The sequence below is a fragment of the Rhea americana genome, unplaced genomic scaffold (assembly GCF_003343005.1).
Source record: "Rhea americana isolate MKP2758 unplaced genomic scaffold, rheAme1 scaffold_302, whole genome shotgun sequence".
In the NCBI taxonomy this organism is placed as follows: Eukaryota; Metazoa; Chordata; class Aves; order Rheiformes; family Rheidae; genus Rhea; species Rhea americana.
This window is the reverse complement of record NW_028186427.1, coordinates 795,867-821,741: the sequence shown is the minus strand read 5'-3', so window position 1 is coordinate 821,741 and position 25,875 is coordinate 795,867. Positions and strand designations below refer to the sequence as shown.

General features: G+C 36.9%; 1 protein-coding gene across 3 annotated transcripts in view; it reads right to left on the bottom strand.

The window, feature by feature from the left end:
• Positions 1–933: 933 nt before the first annotated feature.
• TENT4A (terminal nucleotidyltransferase 4A) overlaps positions 934–25,875 on the bottom strand; it is a 60,133-nt gene continuing 35,191 nt past the window's right edge. The window contains exons 9-12 of one of the 3 annotated variants that reach the window (XM_085309763.1): positions 23,149–23,249; positions 22,708–22,880; positions 12,483–12,641; positions 934–1,564 (exon numbers count right to left, since the gene is read on the bottom strand). In XM_085309763.1, the coding sequence (XP_085165889.1) occupies positions 1,379–1,564; positions 12,483–12,641; positions 22,708–22,880; positions 23,149–23,249 (619 nt within the window). In that variant the 3' untranslated portion in view covers positions 934–1,378. The remainder of the gene's footprint in view (positions 1,565–12,482; positions 12,642–22,707; positions 22,881–23,148; positions 23,250–25,875) is intronic. The other 2 variants (XM_085309760.1, XM_085309761.1) reach the window with 2 other exon arrangements.

The window sequence follows — 25,875 nt, the reverse complement described above, 5'->3', positions numbered from 1 at the left end:
TTCTGTACAGTTTAAGAACTCACTAAAAAAAATGGAAAGTCAGAGGGCATGAGATGTGACCTACTCCCAGGACAACTGTGGTGCTTTAAAAACTCAGGGTTAGGCAGGATGTAYACTTTTTGAAAAGTTAAAGACAGTGTTTGTCATGGCAATACACACTTGCATAGTATACCTGTATGCATCTGTAAATTAAGTGCCAGCCACTCATACTGTGTACAACACTGGGCTGTGCTCTCCTGCAATACATTAAAAGATACTTCTTGTAATGCTTAGAGCAGCTGAAGTACTTTTTATATATTTGCTCTTAACAGAACTAATGCATACTGCTATACAGATTCCTTAATGGAATCAACATATTTCCTTTCTCCACATTCCTTAAGCCGGGTGCCTCTGTTTAATAATGTTGTTTGAACCCAAACATTAACAGGTTACATTACTAATACGCATCAAAGCATGTAGTTCACAGCTTTTAAATTTGTCAGAACTTAAACCAACCTTTGCCCCCCTCCCCCTCAGAAGTTTTACTTCGGGTACTACAAAGCTAGATTTCTTATCTAATTAAAGGAATAAACTAAAACACATTGGTCAGAGCAAGATAAATGATAAAGGCCAGACAATGAGCTAAAAACACAAGGTCAAAATGCTTTGGAGCTTAATACCTTCTTAAAACTGTAAGCCAAATTGCCTTTCATTGTGAATCAAGAAGCCTTGAATATTACCAAATGTCATGTTTGTAACACTGCTCAGACAACCTGCCAAAACTATGAACCCAACTTAGATAATGCAACCTGGGAAAGGATCTGTAAATTAAAAAAAACCTCCTTAAATATAACTTATATGACAAYATGAAATTAAATTAAAAATTCCAAGTTATTGCACAAATTATACTTCCAATATTTACAGAGCAAAAAATTCTGAACTTTGAAACAAAAATAGAAGAGCAGCAAATTTATTTTTATGAATTCCCAACTGGATTTGCTGCAAGGAAAAAAATCCAACTGAAGTTTCTTTCACTTCAAAAATAAAACAAAACCCACAAAGGAACAGATGTAGCCAGAGCAAAAAAAGCCACAGCATTTGTAAATGTCCTTGCAGTTCTACTGTCAGAGCTGCTTCGGCACTGGATGAACCATTGTGGGAAGGCAGAAAACAAACATTTAATAAGGCTTCACAGATAAGCACAACTACTTCTTGAAGATGGACGGAACCACCACACAAAGAAAAAAAAAAAAAAAAAAAAAACATGCAAAGAAGTCAGCTGCAGATATTTGGCAACACCATTAAAACAATGTGCTGGACGCTGGTCTCCATGCCCCGAGTTGAATGGCACTCACTCCATTTCAGTCAGAACTGGGGAAGGTCATCTTGGCATCTGCCATTATCTGCTGAGACTAATAGGTAAACTGTCTCTGTGTTTTTTCCTTCTCCATATATTACGGTTGTACTGGTGGTGTCCTCGGTTACCAACTGGTTGCCTCAYGCCGCCACTGTTGACAGGACTGTAGCCATTGCCTTGACTATGGTTATGAGCCCCTTTCATGGAAAACTTCATTCCATTGTGCTGCTAGAAATAAAAATAAATAAAACACTCTGTTTAGGCATAGAAACAACTGAAACAAAGAACTTATTACCAGATGTATTTCTTCAACATACAAGTCATTCCCACAGAACAGTGCTTGGAGCATATACTGATTCATGCTTGTCTAATTCAGTTGCGTAAGTTCAATAGCACTAACAGCTTAAGTCATATTTTCTGAAGTAATCATCCTGCAGATGAAATGATGTAGATTTAAAAGCAAATGTCCTTGAAACCCTTTGATCTCAGTACTAAATACGTTCATTATACATCACTGCTATAAAAACAGACCTTCCACATTAGTTAACTGAGAGCCAAGTCTATTTTAGAGGTTCTTAGCAAAAGTATGGCCAAATTAAATATTCAACGAGACTTTCAGAAATGTTATCACGCAGTCATGGAGGAATGTGAGGGCAAGGCCATGTGATTCGTCTGAAGTCAACTCCTATATGCTCTGCTCATAATCTCATTCAGCTACAGGTAAGCTAGGTCTAGTTCGTAAGGAGCCATGTAAGTGCAACCCTGTCAAATCCTATTAGTTTGATGGCAGGACAACCAACACTCATGTGGCTATATGGCTCCTAGACCATACCTCACATCCATGGCAAGACAACACAGACACATGAAAAATGATCAGGAGCACATTATGACATGGTACTTACTTGGGGGAATGTCCAATAACTTGGAACAGAACCTGCTGAAGAGGTTYAATGGCAGCCAAAATCAACCTACCATATCACAAGGTACTATAGGTGTCCCTATCACATAATGGTATACAGCAAATTGGTTTAATATATGAGAAGTACAGGAGTTTAAGATGAAATTGAAACATACTTTCCAAATACTTGTAACTTCAAACAAACAACATTTTCTGACATCTGAAATAACTAAGATAGACAACTGACTGCCTTCAAAAAAAAAGCTAGTAAAATGTTTTGTCCACTTAAGTGGTTAAGCAGGAATATCACAAAGCTAACATTTGAGTCAACGGCATAGAATTTGAGATATCTTCAGCTATTTTACTAATCGATACTTTCGAACAAGTCTGGGGTAAAAAGCAAAATATGAATACACCAAGGCATCAATAAAATTGTATGTGCAAATACAAAACAGGGCACAATTCTGTAAGTGACATTTTACTATCAAATCACAATTAGAAGAGATTAAGCATAAAGAAATACAAGCTACTGAAGACTAGTATTTGAGGAATGATTAAAWTTAACTACAGGCTAGTAAAAGAAAAGCCGATTGGGTCACCACAAGGTACCCTTCACAGACGGAGAGGGGTTTCAACATGCAACTTCTACACTCCCGAGAAAGATATGCCAAATCCTTTTCTCAGACTAGCAGCAGTCAAATGTTCAAGGACAAACAGGAAAAAGAGAAGCAAGAGGAGAATCTTTCATTCTTGAGGAAGAGGCAAAATTGCCCAAACTTTATTTGCTGAAGTACACTGCCAAAGAAAACAGCTACTAGAAATTATTTACGGAAGCCAACACATGAAGCTAAAAACATTTAAAATGCATTTGATAAGTTATATATTGGCAAATGATCTTCAACTCAACCCTGAATTTGAGGATTCAGTAGGAAAAATTGACAGAAGTGGGGAGAAAGGAGGACCAGGAGTTAACTCCTTGAACCAGGTCACCACAAGATCAAATAAGCACCAATGCCCACACAAGAAAAACAGGTGTAACAATTAAGTCTATCTACCTGTACCCTAAGTAGTTCTACCCTTGGTATGTTCAAAACAATCAATCTTCCAAAGAACGGTTAATAAGCTACCCAGAAAGTGATCTCCAGTTTCTCACAATGAAGCACTTTTTATATTGATRGCCTAAAATGCAATATAAAGGATAAACTGTCAGCTCAGAATGTGATTTCATCTAACCCAGTGTCTTGTGATCCATTAGCTGACAGCAGGTGCTTCAGGAAGTACACTCAGGGCCAGAGATGACATCTTTAGATTTAGTAGTTCKCAGTCAGGTATCATTCATTAGCTTGCTCAAGGTATTTTTGTTTTTTTAAAGCATCCTCTGCTAAGCAGTGTTAGCAGAGGTAAGTGTCCTATGCTACAACGTTTCAAAGCTCAACTACCTATCATTTTTCTGAATGATTTTTCAGTTCTTAGTTACACATTACTTGTCATTCTGCTTTTGCCTTTCCCATACTACTGCTGATTACACAGACCTCTACCCTATACCCCCTTCATTCCCTTCTCCAGGTGATGATTAATTCATGCTTTGTAAGTTACTCTAGATCTTTGATCACCCTAATATCCTTCCCTAATCTTCTTCCATTTCTATTAAAACTTTCTTCTGATTTAGGAGCTAAAACTACTTACTGGTAATGATGTGGGAATACATGTAGATTTTTACATATTTTCATTTCTGCTCTTCTACATTCCTAATATGCAACACTTGCTTTTATGACGCTCTCTTTCCTATYGAGAATTGAGTCAAATCAATTTTCAGCAAAAAATGCCAAAATCTAGCAGGAAATAATTCAGTGCTGCCACACTACTCTATGGCATTTGAAACACTTCCTTCTCTCCTGATACTCCCCTTGAAAGGTCTCTTCCAAAGCCTTCTCGGTTTGTCCTTWAGCAGCTTAGTAGCACCACAACTTTGCCCTAAGTTATTCATTCCCTATTAGATATCTGACAACATGAAGCTTAGTACAAATTCCTGCAGGGCTTTCCTTTCCTGCAGGTGAACTCCCTTTATTATGAAAGCTGAATCTTTGTTTCTTATCTTTTAAGAAGTTAATTATTTGGAAGAGGACCTGCTTCTTTAGTTTCTTTCAAGATCTTTAGTAAAAGAAATTTACTTAATGTCTTTTGGAAATCATAAGGAGCTATATGAAACAATATCGCCTTGTCCACACACTATCTCCTTACACTGCTCAGGTGTCCCATCCTCATCACTGAGAGCTGTCATGTGTGTAACCAGATGATGGCTGCAGAAAGATCAGATAATCGGAAAAGAAAGCCCTTTACTGGCAGTGTGATAGACAAATCTGGTTTAGATGTCGTTCTGACTTCTTTAGATTTCTCTTATTGAAATAACTTCCTCTCCCAGCACATGGCTATTGATCCAAAAAATTGATAGAAATGCAATCTTTGGGGGAAGAAGGTGATGACTTTGATCCTGTAAATAAAAGATGCCAGATCTGGAAAGAAATTTAAGAATCTGCATTTAAAAACAAGCTGGGGAAGAAAAATTCTGTAACACATACCAGGTTAGAAAAAGTTTCCCACATGCTTTAACAGGAGGCAGAAAAACAAAAGAACACCCACTTATCCTTGACCTTTACCCTAGAACAGCAGAAATCTGATGGCAATTGGAATACCAAGTAATGACTTACTTAAGCAATTCAAGTTTTACTTCCAAAATACTGGCAAATTTACAGGATAAAAATCTTGCACTCAGACTGTCATTATTCAAAAAAATAATTTACATGTAGTCAAAAATAAGGCACCTACACTTAGAAGTAATACAAATAAGTATCAAAAACAGAGTTGCAGTTCAAACCAGGGCTTAATATTTCTCTGCCTGTCAGTTCTTAAAAAAAAAAAAAGCTAGCAATGAAAACAAAGTATCAGTATTCTTAACTTTAAAAGAAAGGAAATTATGCATACACAAGGCTCAAAAATAATAAGGACCTAAGCAGCTAAAGTTTAGAAAAGGAGTAAGTCAGTTTAGACAGGCTACTTACTATTATATTGTTAACACTACAGGGTTACTGGCCATGATTAAACCCAGTCTGCAGTTCATAGTAACTGTAACCATTTAAGCTTGTGTACTTCAAAATCATTTCAAGTAAAATGAGTGTAGTATTTTGAAGACCTTTACTACACTATTAASTTTTCCAGTATTCCCTGAAAAACCTCAATGCATATCTTCAAAATATTTCACTTGAAGTTCCTTTCAGTTTCTCACTTTATTTCCAACTTGTCTATTTTAGGCCTCTACTAAAATCCCTTGTTCTGAGGATTTACATTCATTTCCCATTTCGTGAGCATATAAACATCAGAAATATACCTAAAAAACACATCTTGTACACAGGTGGAAATCTAGCTTCTTGTTCCTTGTTCCTGTTTCAGAGAAGCAACAGGCAATGATGACCTAAGCAACTTTTTTTGAAAGCAMTATATGGACTAATCACTACAACATATGGTATCAAATATTAGAAGATGGTTCAAGCCAGCCTCAACACTTTAAAGCCAGTTAACTGGATCCTATACAGTATTTTTACTGACTACCTAAACATATTCTTACCCTAGTAAGTTTTAAATGTGGTTCATACCTTTAACCTAAAGTACAAGAGAAGCAAACAAAAGCTATTTAGAAATGGAGATCTGAAAGAAAAAAGATTCAAAGTAATATGAATATCAAAAAGGCTTTTCCCCTCCTTTTGGCCCTACCAGCTTATTTCAACTGAAGCCAACAGGGTCACGAGTCTTGAATAACTTTTACAAAAGCAGAAGCCAATCTCATTTCTGCTCCTATTAAAGAGGGAAAACAGGTATTTGCTTAACCAGCTCAGCAAGCAACAGCAAAGAACAAACRTGAAGGCTAGAAGCACAAGAAGAAAAGTTTCCTATCCTCAAACAGTAGAGAACCAAGACTCAAAGCCACAAGGGACCAGGTTACAGTGGTCCTTCACAGCCRTACTATGTGTACCAGCACTGTCAGTAACCTGTAAAAACACAGAAAACTTCGTTCTCTTCACATTTAGCAACAGATTAGGTAGCTATTAGTCAGAGCCTAGTCCCCAGAATGAGTGATCAATTTAAACTGAGACCACTTTCATAATCTGTAATTTAAAAAAAAAATCCCTAAAGTCATAGGAGTAGTTCAAGAAATCTAAGTCTGATACACAAAAACAATCCCCCCCCCCCAGCTGATGTTGTCACTGACCAAGTTTCACATAATGTGGGGGTAAGACAAAACTACCAGAAGAGAACTCTTATACTGCAACTTTGCTGCTTTTGTGATGTGGACCGTCAYGTGATTTTATCTGAATACTTGTCATTTAGGAGAGCAGGAGATAGATTTTTCAACATAAAATGTTCACAATTTTAGGCCTTCAGACAAAAACAACTACTATATCAGCTAGCAGTCCCAAAACTATCCATGCAATGAGTTGACATCAATACAGTRTGTGTGAAGCAGCTAGAGGAAGCGCACAGGCAGATACTCAGTCCCCAAATGTTTTGACTGCTGTGACACTGAAAGATGAAGGCATGCTATGCAAACCAAAGAACAGGTACTACTTGCAAGTTTCAATAATTCTATTCCATTTGTTTTTTTCTRGTGGAAACTACTATTTAGACTGTGTCAAGCAGATAGTCTTTCCTGCAACTCAAAAAGCATGCAAGAAGCAACCACTACAGTGTCCAAAGACTTCCATAACATCACACAAGCATCCAGGTTGGAAGGGACTTCTGAAGTTCAAAACAGGGGCCCTACGTTAGGTAACCCTGAGTCTAGCCCAGTTGAATGAGTTTCCATGCAAGGAAGGTTAATACCAAATAAAGATTGTGTACGTGAATATATGAAATTTTGATTAAGATGACAAATATTTTCTGAGTTTTGTTTTCAATTAAACTGCCTCTGACACATTTCAACCTTTTCCCCCTCTCTCCATTCTTCAGGAGAGAGGAAATGCAATCTTATTATATAGATGCATATATATTTGAAAAGTGTACTAAAAAAAAGAGATGTTCTGTCATTTACAAGATGACAGGCTGACACTTAGATTTGAAACTGCTTCCGAAGTACATCGTAGCACTATCCTCCTTCCTTTGTCTAAGGAAATGCAAGAACACTGAAAAAGTATTCCAGTCTAAATGAATACGGACTCTAAATAAAGGATAAGAAAAAATGCACTTTGGTTGACCGAAGAAACTTTCAATAACCAGAGAGCTTAATATTACCTTTGAAGGAACAAGTCAGGCCACCTCTCAATTGAAGTTAATGTACTAGAAATTGTGATGCATCACATTTTTCCAATGAAGTTTAGTGTATGTGTACATCTAAATAGTTGAAGATATCTGCATTCCSAGAAATACTGGCTAAAATGGACTAGAAATCAAGTTCAACACAAATGAAAACATATTTTCAAAGCAAACATCACTTAACTGCATGCAGACCTCAAAAAAATTTTTTTTTTTTTAATTCAAGCAGGATTGTGGGATTTTAATCAATTTCTAATGAAACTATCTTTTGAGGAGTCAYTTCAGAGATGCTGTAGAGATGATAGTATCAGCGCTACCAGCGGGACAAAGCAACACTATTACTGTTGATCAGRTATAAGCAAGCTCTGAAGTGAAGTGTTGTAGCCAGTGAAGCACTAGTTAAGTTATATAAACAAGCAGTTAGTGCCTTATATCACTAGACGCAAAAAGCTGAAAAACAAACTACAACACTGACRTTGAGGTTTCATTTCCCACTTGTCTTGTTTCGCAAGTGAGCTTGTGAATGCTGCTATGAAGTTTTGAATCACCATATCCAGGATCACACACCACTGATCTACAATGACATCTCCACTATAGTTTTTCTTGCACAGAACGAACCTCCTACAAGCCAGTATGGCACAAGGACTGGAACTCATTATTTCTAGATACTTTTGAGTCAAAAGACACAGGGCTGGGTAAAAACTTGCAAAATGAAGAGTAAATTGCTCTTCTGAGCCAGACAACATAAGGATTCTCCTTTCTTGAAGGGCGAGCACAATTCAAGAATAAACTGAACAGAACATATTTCACTTCAAAAAGGCAACTATGAAACTAAGCCCTTATCTTCTTGGAAAGTATACAAGGGATTTCACCCCACCCTCTGTTCACCTGAACATGCATACCACAATATGGTGGGTTTGTTTTTTTTTTTTTTTTTCCCCAGTGGACAGCACTGGTTCATAAACTCCTCTCTCAAGTTTAATTCTGAACTGCTCATCAGCAACACAGAAGAATGATTATAATGAAAAAAAATGATTATCCTGAGAAACACACAAACCTGTATCRGGAGTTAAGCTAGTCCCTAAACTACCTGGAAATTCTCCAGTTATGCAGTACATAAAGCATTAGAGTGATTACTAGCTTTCCAAAGGGAAAGCATTAGGAAGCTCTAATAGCAGAAATCTCACCTAGAAGGCTGTAACTCATTCAAAATAAAAAGCTACTGTTCTTGACACTGGCCTTTCTTGCTACTGAAGCTAGTACTGGTGATCCAGGTAGTTTCCAAAGGAGCCAAGCTGAGTAGGAGAAAGTTGTAAGGCTCATAGGCTGAAGACATCAAGCAAACAAAAGAATCCCTTTCAAAGACTTACTGAATAGCAAAGAACACCTATTAAGAAAGAGGCTTGCACATGTTCAAGCCTATCAGGACGGAAATCCTTTCAGTCACTAACGTGCCTTTTAAAAATTGTAAACTGATTTGGTCTCAGTTGCATCAACTGCAAGAAAAAAAGATAAAGACGAACTTAATCTAGCCCCATCACTCTCCAGAAAATTACATGCTAAAAGGAGGTATTTAAAAAAAAATCGTTCTACTCAGAACACTGTAATTTCCCACTTTTGACTCGGTTGGTCACAATCCTCAAAGAGAACATTTCTACTCCATGAGACAGAAACCTTTGGTTAATTCAATGTAAAAGAAAAAAAAGTCATTCAATTACTAAACTATAGATAAGTAAATGCAAGAAATACCTCTGATTTAACACAAATCCAGAGGTCAGACCTGCAAAAAGCAAAAGTCCCCTGAATTYCCCAACTTTAAACACAAGTTTTGTATAAACTAAGAGAACATAAGCAGCCTTGGAAAGTACAGCCAAGTAACAAAGCCAGAAAAACACTATCATATTTTCAATATTCAAAATTTCAGACAAGATCTAGAATTCACCCATATTGTTCCTTCACAAATGAGGCAAAAACTCTGGATACCAATTTGTTTTGCATCAACAACTGCATGCCTGATTTTGTGTAATTATGGTGAAGGTAAGCCACACAGTGCCTTTTCAGAAAGGCATAGTAGTTGAGGAAAAGTACAAGTTAGGCATCAGGTTTGTATTTTGAATGAAGTTTTGCCTTACAATAGCTCTCCAGTTTTATTTTAAAACTGGAAAAACTTCAAGTGTTCCAGGCTGTACACTGCAAGGTGTGAATATTCTATTACAGACACTAAAATAGCAATAAATTATATTAGTTTATCACTAATATAAACATTTCCTGATCTGTTCAGAGAAGTTCTTTTYATTTGGTATGATTCAACAAAAAGGGAGGCCAGGTCAAAGAAAGAAGTCAGTGCAGTAATCTGAAAATATAAAAATGAAAAGGCACACTTTGCAATACAGGGCTGGGGACTTGCAGAGGGAATACAAAGAGTATATGATGAACAGCTTTCAAAAAATGGTGCACTATGTTAATCTACCTGCAAGGAAATACTGGAATGTCAATGGTATGCAGGGGGACAGTAAGCGTGGTCTAAACGAAAGAGAGGGTGAAAATACTTTTGTGAAGTGCCTAAAAAAAAAAAAAATCTTGTGTATTATCTGTGATGAACATGCATCAAGCTGTAACATGCCATAACTCAATGTTAGTATTACTGAACATACAAAAAGGCTGTTCAAATGCAATCGCTTAATTATACATCTAAAGGTTCCAAAAGATCATGTTTTTAATTGGCAAGTAGTGTTAATTATAGTCTCTAGACATAAGTCAAACCCACAAGRAGAATGAAAAACATTTCCTTACGTGCCAGGCTCAGGGTTCTGATCAGAGGTATGAAGTCCAGCTGGAAACCAGACAATACTGGTAGTACCCCAGGGGTCAATACCAGGACCAATTTTCATTAATGGCCTGGATGATGGGACAGTGGCCCTCAGCAAGTACAAAACTGGGATGAGTAGCAGATACACAGGACAGTTGTGCTGTTTTTCAAAGGAACCATGACAGGCCAGAGAAACAGGCACAGAGGATCCTCATGATGTTCAAAGGTATATGCAAAGTCCCACACCTCAGGTGGAATATCCCTATGCACCAATACAGGCTGGGGACTAACCAGCTGGAAAACAGCTTGGCAGAGAAGGACCTGGGGGTCCTGGTGAACAATAAGTAACATAAGTGAGCAACATGCCCTCATTGTAAAGGCTGGCAGAACAGCAACCTGCGTTGCATTAGGAAGAATGTCACCAGCAGACAAAGAGAAGTGATCCTTCCCCTCTAACTCAGCACAGTGAGGCCACATCCAGAGTACTGCATCCAGTTCTGGGCTCCCCTGCACACAGAAGACACATGGACATACTRGAATGAATCCAGCAAAGAACCATGAAGATGGACAAGGGACTGAAGCATCTCATACAAGGATAGACAGAGCTGGTATTGTTCAGCCTTCAGAAGGGAAGGCTCATGGGACAATGGGAGAGCACAAACAACAGAGCCAGGCTCTTCTCAGTAGTGCCTTGTGAAAGGGCAAGAAATATTGGGCAAAACTGAAATACAGAAAACTTTGTTTAAAAGCAAGAAACTTTCTGCAAAATGTGATCAAACACTGGAACAGGTTGCCCAGAGCAGTTGCAGTCTTCAGCCTTAGAGACATTCTAAACCCAATCGGACAAGGGACCCTGAGCAACAGGGTCTAGTTAACCCTGYTTTCAACAGAAGGTGTGAAWTAGATGACCTCCAGAGGTCCTTTCAAACCTCAACTGTTCTGTGAGTCTGAAATACCTGAACAATCTCAAAGCAGAAACTGAAGCAAACATACCTTTTATCACACACAAAATGTAAAGAAACTACTGAATCAGACCAAAAGGATAAGGACATTAAATTAGAAACACCCTGGTCCTAGAATCCCAAGAATTATGATAGATGGATTGTCAGAATAAAGAGAAAAATATTTCAAGAACCTGACCAAAATTAGCTTTGAAAGAAGTCAGTTCACTATTTTCTGGTATCAGAGGCAACCTACAATTACCTACAACTTGCACAAAAGCTCACGAGACAGCTCAGTTTTGACTAATAGTTTAATCACCAGATCTTGGGAGCATTTTCCTGGAGATACTGATGTCAAGAACACCTGAATCTTAGGTCCCCAATAAATGAGACGAAGTCAACAAGAACAATGTTAAAAGCTCTGGTCTGCCTTGCTCAGGGGCACATACTATCATCTGAAATTCRTTTCACCTCATTTAACAGCAATCTTTAATCTTCATCACCCAAACAGTACCAAGTCTGCAAGTAAAACAAAGGATTTTCCCTCCTCATCTACTATGAGGGATACATTACATAAAATACTGCAGACTAGATAGGTAACATACAGCCTCTCTGCATGTTCACTCCCTAGTGCATTTTAGGCACATATTTATTAATATTTAAGTTCTTTTTTTCTTCTTTAAAGTGTATTACAGAAGATCACAAGTAGTCAGATCTGTTCTAGTAATTTAAAACCAAGATCACTAAACAAGCCTAGATGAGTCAGTCTTCTATTCGAACAGAAACACTAGTTTACAGACAAACTACCTAAGTAAAGTTTCTGTTTGAAGAACAGGAAGTTAAAGAGCTTAAAAATCTGTAGATATCCCACTGGATTAAGCACCAGGAATGTCAAATACTACTTAAGRAGGGAGATGTTTGACACTCCCCCTTTGACATATTCTTAGATGTCAGTATGATGTGGAAGGGCTCATTTATTCCAAAAAGTATCTCAAACATTGACTCATTTCCCATCCCCTCCTCTACCTGCACTTCTGATTATAGTAGGTAAATACTTCTAAGATTGCATGAAACTCAGTGCATGCTATATAAAGGATGACCTTCAGAGGTTTCTAGACTGACAGTACAAGCGATCTACACTTCCTATTTGATCATTTTCTCATCAAATAGTTGCTCCATTTAGTTGGCTCATACCTGATTACTGGTGGCCACTATCAAGGTTCTTGTAGGCGCAGATTGGGGTTTACCACTTGGCATAGACAATGCGGGTGGTAAACTGGCCATAAGCTGAGTCGGTGCTTGCAGACTGAACGGGTAAACATTAGAAGCTGTGCAAGGTGGTGTATCAGAATCCTTTTGGCAGAGAAAAAAGGGGAAAAGAAAAGCAACTTTACAGAAAGTACAGTATATACAGACTATGCATTTGAAAATGYACCCAAATACCAACTCATGTGAATACTGTAGAGTTTAAATTGTGGGGATTTTTTCCAAATGGTTTAAAAAATACAAGCCAGTACTAAGTTTATTTCACACATCCAGTAAAAACTTAATTGAACCTATATCAAGGAGACAATTTAAACAGGCCTATGACGATCACAGATCAGTTTCCAGTCAGCTCAAACTATAGCCAAATACATAAAATTTCTCTATTAAAATAGAATTAAAAGGTGGGAACTAAGAGTGGAGAAAAAAAGGAGCAAGAGCAACACTTAACTATACAAGGACTAGAATTTCAGGTGTCATAACAGCATAAGTCCTCTGAGCRCTGTTCTGCATTGTGCTTATCTGTACAAAGTTACTCACTGTAATTGCATATAAGCACCAACTATTCACTTTGCTAGTTAATACTACTGTTCTTATCACTTTACATTGGGACTATGAGTGATAATTCATCAAGGGGAGCAAGAATGATGCAGGATTACAGAAAGTAGTACKGTAATGGCATTCATATTATGAATTTGCTTTCCACATTCCTCCTCCCAGCCCAGAGGCAACAGCAATTACAGAGGTATCAGAAGCAGCAAGTCACATTGGTGACGTTAACACTGCAGTGCATTGAGCACTTAGACAAACAGGGAGGAAAACGGACTTCAATAACTCTTATAATCCTATGGATCTAAAAGCACCCATCAGACCTCCTCAATTCTTAGATGTACAATGCTTTAAGTCAAAATAGTTGCAAAGCAAGTTATAGCCTTTTAAAACAACTTTGAACAGAGACTTTGTAGAACTAAATTTATTTTTAAACCATAAYACAATGGCAATARAGAGGTAGCCTTACAGGTGTTCTTCCTTTCCTTCCYTTTTAATTTCAAAATAATCTAAACTTGAAGTTAATAAATTCTATTCTCTGTCCAAAACCTTTCYCAAGCTTTTTTTCCCCATTCCTATCTGTCTCAAGAAACAGCAAGAGATGGGGCTTGGCCAACAAATTTAAGACAGACCAGCCCACCAGCTACTGCTAGCTCAGGAGTTAACAAATTAAAAAGTATTTTGGCTCAGGTCACTGATCTTTACTATTAAAGTAATCACTGAAATAATCTACTCTTCTCTCTTTAAAGATTAATTGCCTAGAAGCAAAAACTCTTCAGTCAAATCAAGCAAACTATTAAAGAATGGAAACAGTGTTTTAAAGCATTTTTCTTGRGCGAGGAGAGAACTGTTTTAACAGAGGTTGACTAAACAGCCTAAGCAATCAACCACTAGGAAACAAAATTTTCATTCCAACTGAAGTGAATTCTCACAGTAGAAACAACCCTCAGAATATACCCATCAATTCTAAAGTGATCATTTCTTTATTGGCCCTCAATTGGCCCCATTTCTTTATTCCCTCTCAACTACTGGGAAGMGTTACAATATACCTTTGTGAAGCAATTTCAGGTATTTGCAGCAAGAATTCACTGAAGACAGACCATGCTGGTAACAGAAAACAAACTAAGAAGGACTAAGCTATTTACCATATCAAATGTTTATTGTTATAAATAGGTTTTGTGAACAACTACATACTGTAGCAGTGATCAAACAACTACTCAGTTGTAGGCACATGCAAAGCAGCCTACTTAGACAAGATAGSAGTTTTCTTCTTTGCCTCATCCTACAATATTCACAGCTGAAAAAGACTAAGGTCTCTATGAAAATGAAAATGCTACATTCTAATATTCATTAGAGGYTAGATAAAGGCAAAAGCCTAGTTCTAAGATTAGATTTCTTCAGACAGCATTGATCATGCAATTATAAGTTACAAAACAGAGGATGAAATAAAATTAAGCAGTCATGTTTGAAGAGATAACTTGAGACCACACTCACAGTAACCACRAGCAGACAGATGGGAAGGAAAAGACCACCTTAATGTCTATCCAAACTAGTACATTACCTTCTACAACACAAACTTCACAAATCTAACCAAATAATAGTTTTAGTCTTTCCTGTTACTCAAGGATCTCCCCTTTCTTTTGCTTAGGTAGGATTAGATACTTTGAAGATTCACATAGCTACCCAGATGAAACACTTCCTACTTAAAAGATTTCTAAGCTCAGTGTGCAACAAGTGGTGGTAGATCGGAAAGGGATTCACACTGTTTTACTGAGGCTAGATAAACCCCAACACAAGGAATTTTGTGCTGCTTCATTACAGTGTTGCAATAGCTCCAATGCAATGCCGATTTCCTGAGGCATGTTTCAAAGTATCCCTCTTTAGAGATGACCTAGACTGCTAACAGAAACACTGGATGGAGATGATTGGATGACTTCTCATTAGCATCAAAATCCATTTCTTAAGGACAGCTGYACCTTTCTTCCTCAAACAAAGATTAACCTCAGTGATTAGAAAACTGAGTCTAACCTAACCAGGGATTTTCAGATGGGCTGCCTACACTGAGGGATTAAATCTTGCTTGGTCTTCTGGACAGAATTATTAAGTGCCATGTACAATCCTGAAACTCCATACAAGCTCAGAAGACCTACAGAATCTGCAACTGTCCTAGAAGTCTGTATTCAAAATCAAATGCAGCAATAAAATGCAAATTTCTTGCTCACATAGCAGATTCTTTTTTCATACTGGTTTCCATTCTCCAACATTTTACCACTTATTATACAAGTGGATTTTTTCTTTCCAACAACATACAGGAGAAGTTGTTAGAACAACAGTCACTTCAGTAAGAATGTTCTAGTTTTTGAAAGAACTGAAAGTGAGAAAATTGGTGCTTATAATTAAAAATCCCCAGCATATAGATTTTTTCACATGTTCTTCTTAATAACTTTACAACTACTAGACTGATCTGATAACTAGCTATTGCCAGTCTTGCCTCCTCTATTGTACCAGTGATAGCCTTTAACATTGTGATGAGCTAATTCATGGAACTAAACAGGAAAAGCAACCCTTTCTTTTTTTTTGTCAGTTAATTTCAGAATCAGCTCACCATACATAGGGTTAGGTTAACATTAGTGCAGAAAAGCAGGAGCAGAATCATCCCTAGCAAGAATATCTGGATTCACATAGTAGTAGTGTAAAACCACACCTCTTAAACCATAAGAAAATTTTGGACATTTCCTAGAAGTTCAGGGCCATGCACAGGAGCAGAATCTCAATGCATAATCGCACATGAATGGTTTAGGTCAGGAAATTTAACTCTGCTTGACAAATCYATGTTCTTCCAAGGTGATTTTATGGATTCCACACCTTTACCCTGTTTTATTTAAATCAGTTTGTACTATTTTCCTTTCTGGTAGGTAGAGCCRTAATTTTAATAATTAGTGTAGCAGAGTAGAAAGAAGATGAACAAAATTTTTGTGGCAAGTCATAGGATAGCGAGTTTGATAGGTATTATATAGTTGCATGATTTCCATTTGCCAGCTTGTAAACAATGGAAGTCTTGAACAATTGCAGTTGGTTGGGTWTTTGTGCCTAAAAGTAAATTGCTTTTACAAAAGAAAAATACTTTGGTCATTGTGCTTACAGGAGGAGAAAAAAAATAAGAGTTAAGTGAAACAACAGATATGGGATAAGCAAGTAGGCAGACTGAAAAGTATCCATCCTCCAGAAGTGTTAGTGTTTGTTTTACAGAAAGACAACTAAAAGAGTAATCTAATTAGCATCTATGACAATTTCGTACAAGAAAAGTACCCCTTTAACATCACATTATCTTCCACCAGGCCTAACCATGGACTTTTAGTCATTGTTTTTAATCAATATTCACTGTATTTTAAATAAGCCATCTTAAATTAAWAATATCCAGGAAGTGCATCTTCTCAAATCTCTTCTGTTATCCCTAATACTTCATTTCACAAGGGGCTTAGATTGACCTGTACTGTTGAGGGTATTGCAACATTTTAAGTTGTACAATTAAAATGTTTATCAAATTTAGGAAATTACAGGACTACTTATTATGCAAACTGAACTTATACCACATCAAAATAATGTAAGCATTCGCTTTAGGTTTTCTTCCATCCTAAAATGGCTTAGCCATCATTTTGGGGGTGGATGTGTTAATCTTGAGATATGGCAGAAGTAGAACTAGCAAATGGCATCAGAAAGTATTGATCTCATTTTTGGTGGGGGAGTAGCACATGCTTCTCTTTACCTCACTGACAGCACAGTAATCAAATCTAACTTTACTTACTGATTCACACATACCCATTTATAATCTTTTCTGTTTAGAACCAGTGGTTATTAAATAAAATATCTTTATAATTTTGGGTTCTATGTTGTCTCCCTTATAGCTTTGTGGAAATGTACTCGTATTTCAAGTGAATATAGTAATAAATTGCTCATACAACTGATTTTGATACAGAAAAACTGAAGAGGAGCATGAGAGAATACAAAACAGCACACAATGACAGAATAGGGTTAAAATAAAAAACAAGACGTGGGACTATATGRTGATAAAGGAAAATAAATAGGCAAGAGTAGCATGGAAAAAAATCTGCTCCCCTCTGATCCAGAAAAGGTGCGAGCGATCTGCATAACAAAAATAGAGAAAAGTAGTAAGTTTTAAAGGATTTGGGGGTTAAATTCTTAAGTGGCCCAAAACAGAAGTCAAGCACTTTTTCATCCCCTGGTAGTTTCAGATAAATATTTGTGTTTAGGGTTGTCCACAGCTTTATTTGGAGACAATCTGGCTGCAAGCCAGCACTTGCCTCTTTCATTAAAGACTRAAGTTTGAGAGGTCTACTTTTTTAGAGCACTTGTTTCCTTGATTTGTTCAGGGATGGGAAAGGAGAATACAATACAGATGCTGCATTTGTGTTCTAGATAAAGATGGACGATAAACTATTCATATACATTTTGAATGTYACTTTGATTAGGACGTGAATATTCACAGAAGTGAAAAAAAAATAAAGGCAGASAAGCTTCTGTGTAGCTCTAGCTATCAGACTGTCTTTGATAATTTTGTTGTGCCATCCTCTTCCCTCCTCCCCCAAACATATTTTAATCTGGAATTGTAAAAATTAATTGCAGTCATTAAACAGATTTAACAAGATTACAAGAACAGCTGTTACAGCAATTGTCCTGAAATGTTGTCAGTGTCTGTCCTCTACTGCAGACAAGCACATGCCTTACACTTGCGAATTTAATCCCTTAAAAAGCAACATTTATCAGAATATGATGTCATACACTCTGCACCATGCATGGGGAAATAAACAGCTTTACAAGTAAGCCAAAATTCAAAATCTTTGGCTAATTGGAAGGAAGGGCAGATTGTATTAACTACAATAAATGCTATGTTGCATTCAATACTAGGGTACAATTACTGCAAAGCAAGTAACTGTTTCAAAAGTCAAAGCAGATCTCACATGCTATCGGCAGAATGATTGGAGTAAATACTGGAATATATAGGAATATATTTTTAACCRCTCATATTTATATACTACTCTCACAATATTAGCACCCAATCCAAGTACCAAGTACCTAACACTTGAAGTGGGGGGGACTTGTTCCATGAAACACTTAAGGTACTGGTAGGAATATCCCCTAACCGATAGAAGTAGTATGGTGGGCAGATCAAGTAGTGATATCCTGCTAAAACCTTTTTCAGATAAAACCATTTATAAAACCTAAATAGCAATAGCTATAGTTAAAATTAAGAATAGGCTTATAGAATACACTGTAAATATTAGTAAGACCTTCCATTTTTCCATGTGTTCTTCCCTAAATTAAATATACACAAGTAGTACTTTGACATGACTGTTTGTTCCTGAGAATTCAAAATCTCTCATGAAGTAATTTTGCCATAGAAGCCCAGTAAAGAAAATTTATCACCAGAAAAGACTGAGGTGAAAAGTTGTATGAAATTTCTTAAACTCAAACTTCTAACAGACAGCTCTGACATTCTGTGCTGGATTGAATCTCTGAGGTTATGGATGCATAGATCTCAAAAAAAAAAAAAAAAGTTTTAAAACTTTGAGGAATTGCATAAAAGCAGCTCTRTTTTGCACAAGAGCAGCAAAACTGCCGAGTATAATTAGCAGCAAGAATTATACCAGACCAAAACAAGACTAGAAAAGGAAAAAACCCCACACACCCATAATTGTTTTTACTTGGTAGAGGCTGTTTATCAGGCACTTGCTTCTCTGGCACTGCTCTAGGATTTCCCAAGCTAATAAAAAGCAATCCTCTACAATGCTTAAGTAGCCAGAAATCCAGGTCATCAATTGCACAGTGCAGACTCTGGATAAAAAAAAACACCCAGGAAAAAAAAAGCAATCCTTGGAGGGATTTGGTCTTTACTTAAGTTCTTGGCCTGATACCTGCAACTAGCCACAAATGAGTGCTGAAGGTGAATATAGCTCACTTCATCTGGTTTCAGATTCCCATAGCAATCACTAAACTCAGTAAGAAGGTTAATGCCAAAAGTATTATGTTCTATGGTGGAATGGTTTGACTCCTGCTCCTGTAGGACAAAAAGCTCATACTTGCATTGTCSTTGATGGCAAAAATATTGATTAAGTATCTTCCATGAAGGAAGAACTATGTACAGTCAGCAACATTATCTACACCAGTATTTCTTGGATYACTAACAACTGTGAGAACGTGTAGTATTTTTCAAAGTGAACCAGTAATCAGCTCGGTTACTTCCCTGTAAGCATGAGTGAGTGGAAAACACATGCTGCCTTTTTGTTAGGGCAGCATGTGGCATTTTAAATACCTGCACAGCAGAATACTGCACTGAGAAAACACATACTGCATAGATTGCTTTGCTCCAATCTGTAGATTGCAGAGAAATACATGCAGTCAGGTATGTTCTTGTAACTAGATTCCTTGTATCCATAAATCCATTCCCAGTGTGTTCCCCATTTTGCTCCTGATGAGTCAATCATTGATACTTACATTAGTGTTGCAACAATAGTTTTTCAAGGAGCTGAGACAACAAGGTGGAAACTTTAGTACTCAGTATTTTGCAAGAAAGTAGAGTAAAAGCATTGCTGAGATAGTGAGAGCTCTGTAGTGAAGCATATAGGTTAGGAAGACAAATCCATAAACTGAGTAGCTGTTATCACACTAATGGTATGACAGACATCAGAAAACAGATTCTTCTATTCTAAGCAGAAATTCAGTGGACCTTATAAAAAAACTTGTGACARATTTTTGTAGTTTGATGGAACACCTCTCATGAAAAACAGCACAACAGCTTCTTCAGTCAGCCAGTGGTACCATAAGCATTTGTAAATAGCTTTACTGTCTTGCAAAATCCATAAAACAATAGCTTTTGTACAAGTTACGATCTAGTCTCATTAGATACCACTTTTTTGAACTGTGTAGACAGCAGCCCAGAATTATGTCCTCCTGTGAAATCATTCTAGACATAAAAAGAGATGTAATTTCAAAGTAATCGTCCACCTGAATCTGAAGCAATGCACTGAGAAAAAGCACCGAGTATACATCTAGAGTAAGTGAGGAGAGATGAAATGCTACCCTTGAAGGAAGCAGTTCTCTTGTTTCTCCATGGTATATMAGATTACATTTTAGAGAGGTTACCATGAGCAGATTTCTGAAGAAAAGCTGTTGTAAGACAAAGGAAGAAAAAAACCAAGGTAGTTACCCAGAAGTTGTTATATCCCTACACTTTATTTTTCTGAATATGTACRTATATAAAAGATGAGACACTAATTTCTAAATATTAGTGTTGGTTTATGCCATTCCAGCCTCCAYAAAAAAATGCTCCTTTTTGGGGGTCTATTCTGACATCCATTCTTCTGTTGCTGGAGGAGATCCCACTGCTACCTCAGAACTGTCTATAAATCTAAGACATTGAGAACTTTGTCTACTCAATTGCTGAACCATATTTACAGAATATAAGGCAAAATCTGTAATGTTAAATGACCTTCAAGGTTGCATACCCTTAAAAAGAAACATATAGCATACTGTATTACTACCAATAGCTCTAAATTGCACAAACTACAGGTTTTACTGAAGATTCTAGGATCTCTGCAAGTAAGATTCGCTGTTTTGATAGTGCYTGGATACTTAATTGCCAACATCTCATCCAGGACACACTGATCAGTATATGCAAGGTCTTCCAGATTTATTGCCAGTATACAGTGATGTCAGAATATACATACCTCTGTGCTAGAGCAGATGGCTGGAATATTCAACTGCCATTTGGTGCTCTCAACYTTGAGCATTTATCTGGCCAAGTGAAGCTACAGGCAGCCAAGTCTATCTCCTTCAGCATACATTCTACAAAGCTGATTTGTTATACTTGCAGACAGGTAACATAACATTTATCACCAGAAGTCTTGGCACAATACCAACTGTCACACACAGTAAGTGTTCCTTTGCTAGAATCTGGGCATAGTATTATCCTAGATCAGGCTGTGGATGGCCTCATCTCCAGCAGAATAGTTTCCCTCTTCCTCAGTCAGATAGAGCTCAGGACTGTTCAACCAAGTTTGTTCAGTCTCACATATACAAATGCCAATAACATGGATTCATCAGTAACTTATAAATCAAGATAATGTGCTGCCAGTCTGTTAAAGACATAGTACCAATGAATGACCAGGACTTAGACTAGGGCCTGCCACAAGAACAGGGGCATAAGACTTTGAATTTTGCTCTAAAGGATAGCACTTCCATTTAATCCGTGGCAGTCAAAACTGACTGCAGTCTTTCTTGCTGAGAAGTTCCTTTCCACTTTTCATTTATTAATTCCTGCCACCAGGCAAAGATCAGATCATRAAACTTCATCTTTGCGTCAAGTAAAAAGGGAGTAAGGGGAGGTCCCAGTTCCTCATTAGTTTGGGAGTGCATGATATTAAGCAAATATTTGTATTTTCTCATAAAAACCTCAATCTTACAGCRATACCCACCTCACTGACATACTCAGAACAGAAGCATACTAGTATCAATGGCAAGCATCATGCTGTGCTTTTTTCACTAGCCAGATGGGTACAACTGATACCATATTCCACCATATTCACTGGAGGTGGAATGAGAAGAAAATTCAACACAATATTTAGTAATATTACAGAAGAATTCTGTAGAATTACAGAAAGCAAGCCCAAGGTATATAACAAACATATTTGTTCCTCTAACATCTACCTGTGATTATTTTATTCTTATTGAATACAATTAAATACAACTTTTACTTCCACGTTTGACCAGTTTTTAAAAGCAGTCAAGAAATGGTTACTTAAACATCTCTTGGTAGGACCCCACTGTTRCTCAATATTGTGCCTCAACTGGATTATTACATCTTTTCCGCTCAGGTGCTGTACCTACAACACAGAATGCCTCAAAGGATTTTAAATGAGCATGTCATGTCAAACAATGTAAATTTGTGCTTTATAATCTACACTACCCAACTATGTTGATTTAAATCAACATCAAAACAAAACATCTACAAAATATGAAGTGTCTGAAAACATGATTAAAGAGACTAGTGTCTTCTCTTCCAGGAGGTTACAAACATTTAATCTACTCTCTCAAAGTAGAAGTCAACAGCAAGACTTTACACATGAGGGCTTCCAGGCATTCAAACATGAACTGACTTCTCAGCTGAAAACAGCAAGGATTATTATTCACCTTCACAGCAAGTTACGATGCTCATGATCAATTTGGGATGTAGGAAAAGAGGAGTGGAATTTGACAAGAGGAGATTTTGCCTGATAGAGGATTTATGAATAGATATTTCTACTCTTAGTTTTATTAATTACTGTTGATTTGGGGTTTTATATAGTTCATTATGTCTAACCACCACCACGAAGGGTACCAAAGGTTTAGCATAGAATTAAGACAGATTTCATGCAATGAAAAAATATTTTTTTAATTTAAATAATTTTCTGAGCAGGAGAAGTTATTAATTTGCTGTAGCAGCTTAGTGACAGTCATCACATTAAGTGCTATTTTAGTTATGAAGTTTTGATAGGCATGGTAAAAATCTCCTCCTTAGTAGCTTTTTAACCCATTAAAAGAAAAAACTTACAATGTCACTGCCAGAGAGCGATGATACTGAAGAGGCAGATGACCCAGAGGATAACTGCTGTGTGCTAGCCAATGACAAAGCCAAGCGTTGGTTGTAAGGTGGTTCCGAGTCTCTATTCTGTTGCTGTTCTCCATTGCATGGAGAAATCTGGTCTCTTATTTTCAATCTGTTGTCTGTTAACAGAAGACATGAGTATCATTTTAAGAGCACAGAGCATCAACACATGAATCTTGCAGTATAAAAAACRTCAGTTTAATCAGCTAATAAAGTGAAAAGCAAGCTCAACATAGAAAACTAGTCTTAGGTTAGAAAGCAACAWATTGCTTTAAGATTTGTCCATACACCTGAACTAATAACTAATCTCAAGGCATAGATATTTTCAGTTGCACCAAATGCAAGAAAAAAGTTTAAACTAATGTCAAAGATTTCTGTCATACCTACCAAGTTCAGGTGATAAATTAATTTTGCTCCCCCACTTCTTTTTAATCCAGGCTCTGTAGTCAATCACCTCTTGGGTCACTTTGATGATTCTACCTAATGTGCTAAAAAATTTTTAATTGTTATACAAAGCCATTTAGTTATATATTTGCGAGCATTTCAAAAAGCAATTAAATTACATTAAAAACAGTGCAAGTTATCCACAATCACAGAATCTTTCTGGTCTTTCATTCACTTATAGCWGCATTTGGGCCACTGAAGAGTCACATTTTTTTTATATTAGTTTATTACTTACCTTCTGTCATACTAATATGCAAGCACTGACACATAGGGGTAAAACATTTTTATTCTATATTTTTAAACAATGCATCTTAACTATCAAAAACACACATGTAAATGCTAGTGTATTTCATAGAGTACTTTACAGGTTCTTGCATTTCTCCATACAAAAAAAAWTTTCACAAAATCTGGATTAGAACAGCTACAGGATGCACTGAACATGTTAATATCTTGGACTCTCAATTCCTCTTCCCGCTGAAGAGACACCTTCACTGCCCTTGCTTATAGGTTTACAAGACAAGTTAAAAGGTTTAAGATCCCTGCAGTTATAAAGGAAGTACCATGGATCGTGAGGTAATGGAAACAAGAAACAGACTGGCTCCAAAACCAGAGTAAGTTAGAATTTAAGATGATTCATAAGGGCAACYGGTTCAGGTGAAAAGCCCACCTTGTCCTGTTGAACAGTGATTAATGTTACACAGYGAGTACAGAGCAATGTTTTCCAACATATCTTCCCGACATTCAGCCATTTGTATTGCAGGTCTTCTTGAGCAGGAGTTGTTCAACATTCTTTTCTTTCATCAAGGGCTGTTTGTTGAAATTCTTACTATTTACTCAATGATCAGGATTTAAGAATGACTGACTGCTGTATGAAAAATGCACCATGGGAAGTTACCATCTTGGGAGAAAGGTARTATTATTTTAGCTTTGAAAGTCTTCAGTAGTTCTAAAAAGCTTATTAATTTAACATCATAAAGGTACAATGTACCTTTACTGGATTTTTTTTCTGTTTTTTTACAGTGGGAAGGGAAGAAATCTGTAGCCTAAATGTATTTAGGTTAGCTTTATCAAGTAATTTCATAGCTATATTTTAAAGAGGAGTCATAATTCTCCTACTAGTTTAAGGATTACTATTTCATTGCAAGATCAAATACCACACACTCCATGTTTAGACRTACAACTTTAAAGACATACTAGTGTGTTAGTATCAAAAAAAGCTGCCCAGCATTTAAGCATGTATTGGAATAAATGGTATAATCTGCTGCTTAAGTTATGAATTCAATGGCTGCAGAAGGACCTCGTGGACAGAGTGAATATCATCCATCATTTTATTACACAGATAAATGAAGTGATGCATGTTGGAAAACTCAATCTTGAATTGCACATGAAGAATTAAAGGCTTTGAAGTGATWGTCACCATTCAGCAACTAATGGTCTGGGTTATAGTAGGTAATTCTTTGAAAAGCACAGCTCAACACCTAAACAGAGCATTAGCAAAGGAACAGAATAARAGAGGATAGCATTTTGTCAGTGCACTAGCCCATGATGTAACCRCATTTTTAAACACTGCAATTCCAGCTTCTTGAATTCAAAAAGGAATGAAGACAAGATAAACAAACATTGCAGAGAATTAGCTGTGGCCCTGAAGTTGCAGTTCACACGACAGCACTGCCAGGATGGAATTCCAACAGAAATGCTGGGCTCTTCAGCCCTGCAACAAAGAAATCTTGGAGCTGAAAATTTCACCCAAGCAAGCCTTTAGAAAGATTTGAGTTTTTACTCCAGAATGACATCTATTATCAGTAGCAGTCCTAGGATTAGAAAATGAACAATGAATGACAAACTCTTCAGGAGACAGTTAGCTTGTCAAGTCTGAAGCTTGTTGGAGTACTTTCCCAAAAGAAACCAATACCAGTCATGTTTTCAAATACCAGAAGGAAAAATGAATGATGTAAGATGGCATTTTTATTGGCCTTGGAGACCGGTATAACAAAAATGTCTGCCATCAATAGGTGTAAGGAGCAAAACTACAGCTACATCAACAATTATGGCAGAGTTACACATGTAGAACCTGGAAATCTTTTCTTACTAGCTCCTTTCACAGTGCAAATCATAGCTCTAAACTCTTCTTTTTGGTGGTGGTAGAGGGGGAAGGGTTTATTACTTACACACCAAAATTAAAACCATTTACTACGAGGCATGAGAAACTGAAAGGTGACTTAAGTCTACAATGCTATATACTTAAACAGTAAGGTAGAGAAAAGGAGAAGCAAATACGATCAAACTGAATACTGCTCTTTAAGAGCCAGACATCATATGTACAAGACTCAAGTATATCCACGGGGYCAGAATATTTCTAAAAATAAATTTTTTAAAATTGCTCTTATATCTGTTTTCAGCCCTGAAAATGTTTAGGAACAAAGAGTAACTGTCAATCTGCTCAGCCTTTAGWACTAGGGAATTCTACACTTCTGCTTCCCCCTCAAGGCCAGGATTTCTATATATGAGACATTCYCAATCTTAAAGACAATTGTAAGAGGCAGAAAATTATGAAGTTAACTGATTAATAAAAGTAGACAGTTCTCCTATGAAAGATAGTCCWCTCAAAGTTTTTTTGCTAGATATTATCATATAGTAAAAAACAGAGATAAGCTACTTGCATAACCCAGC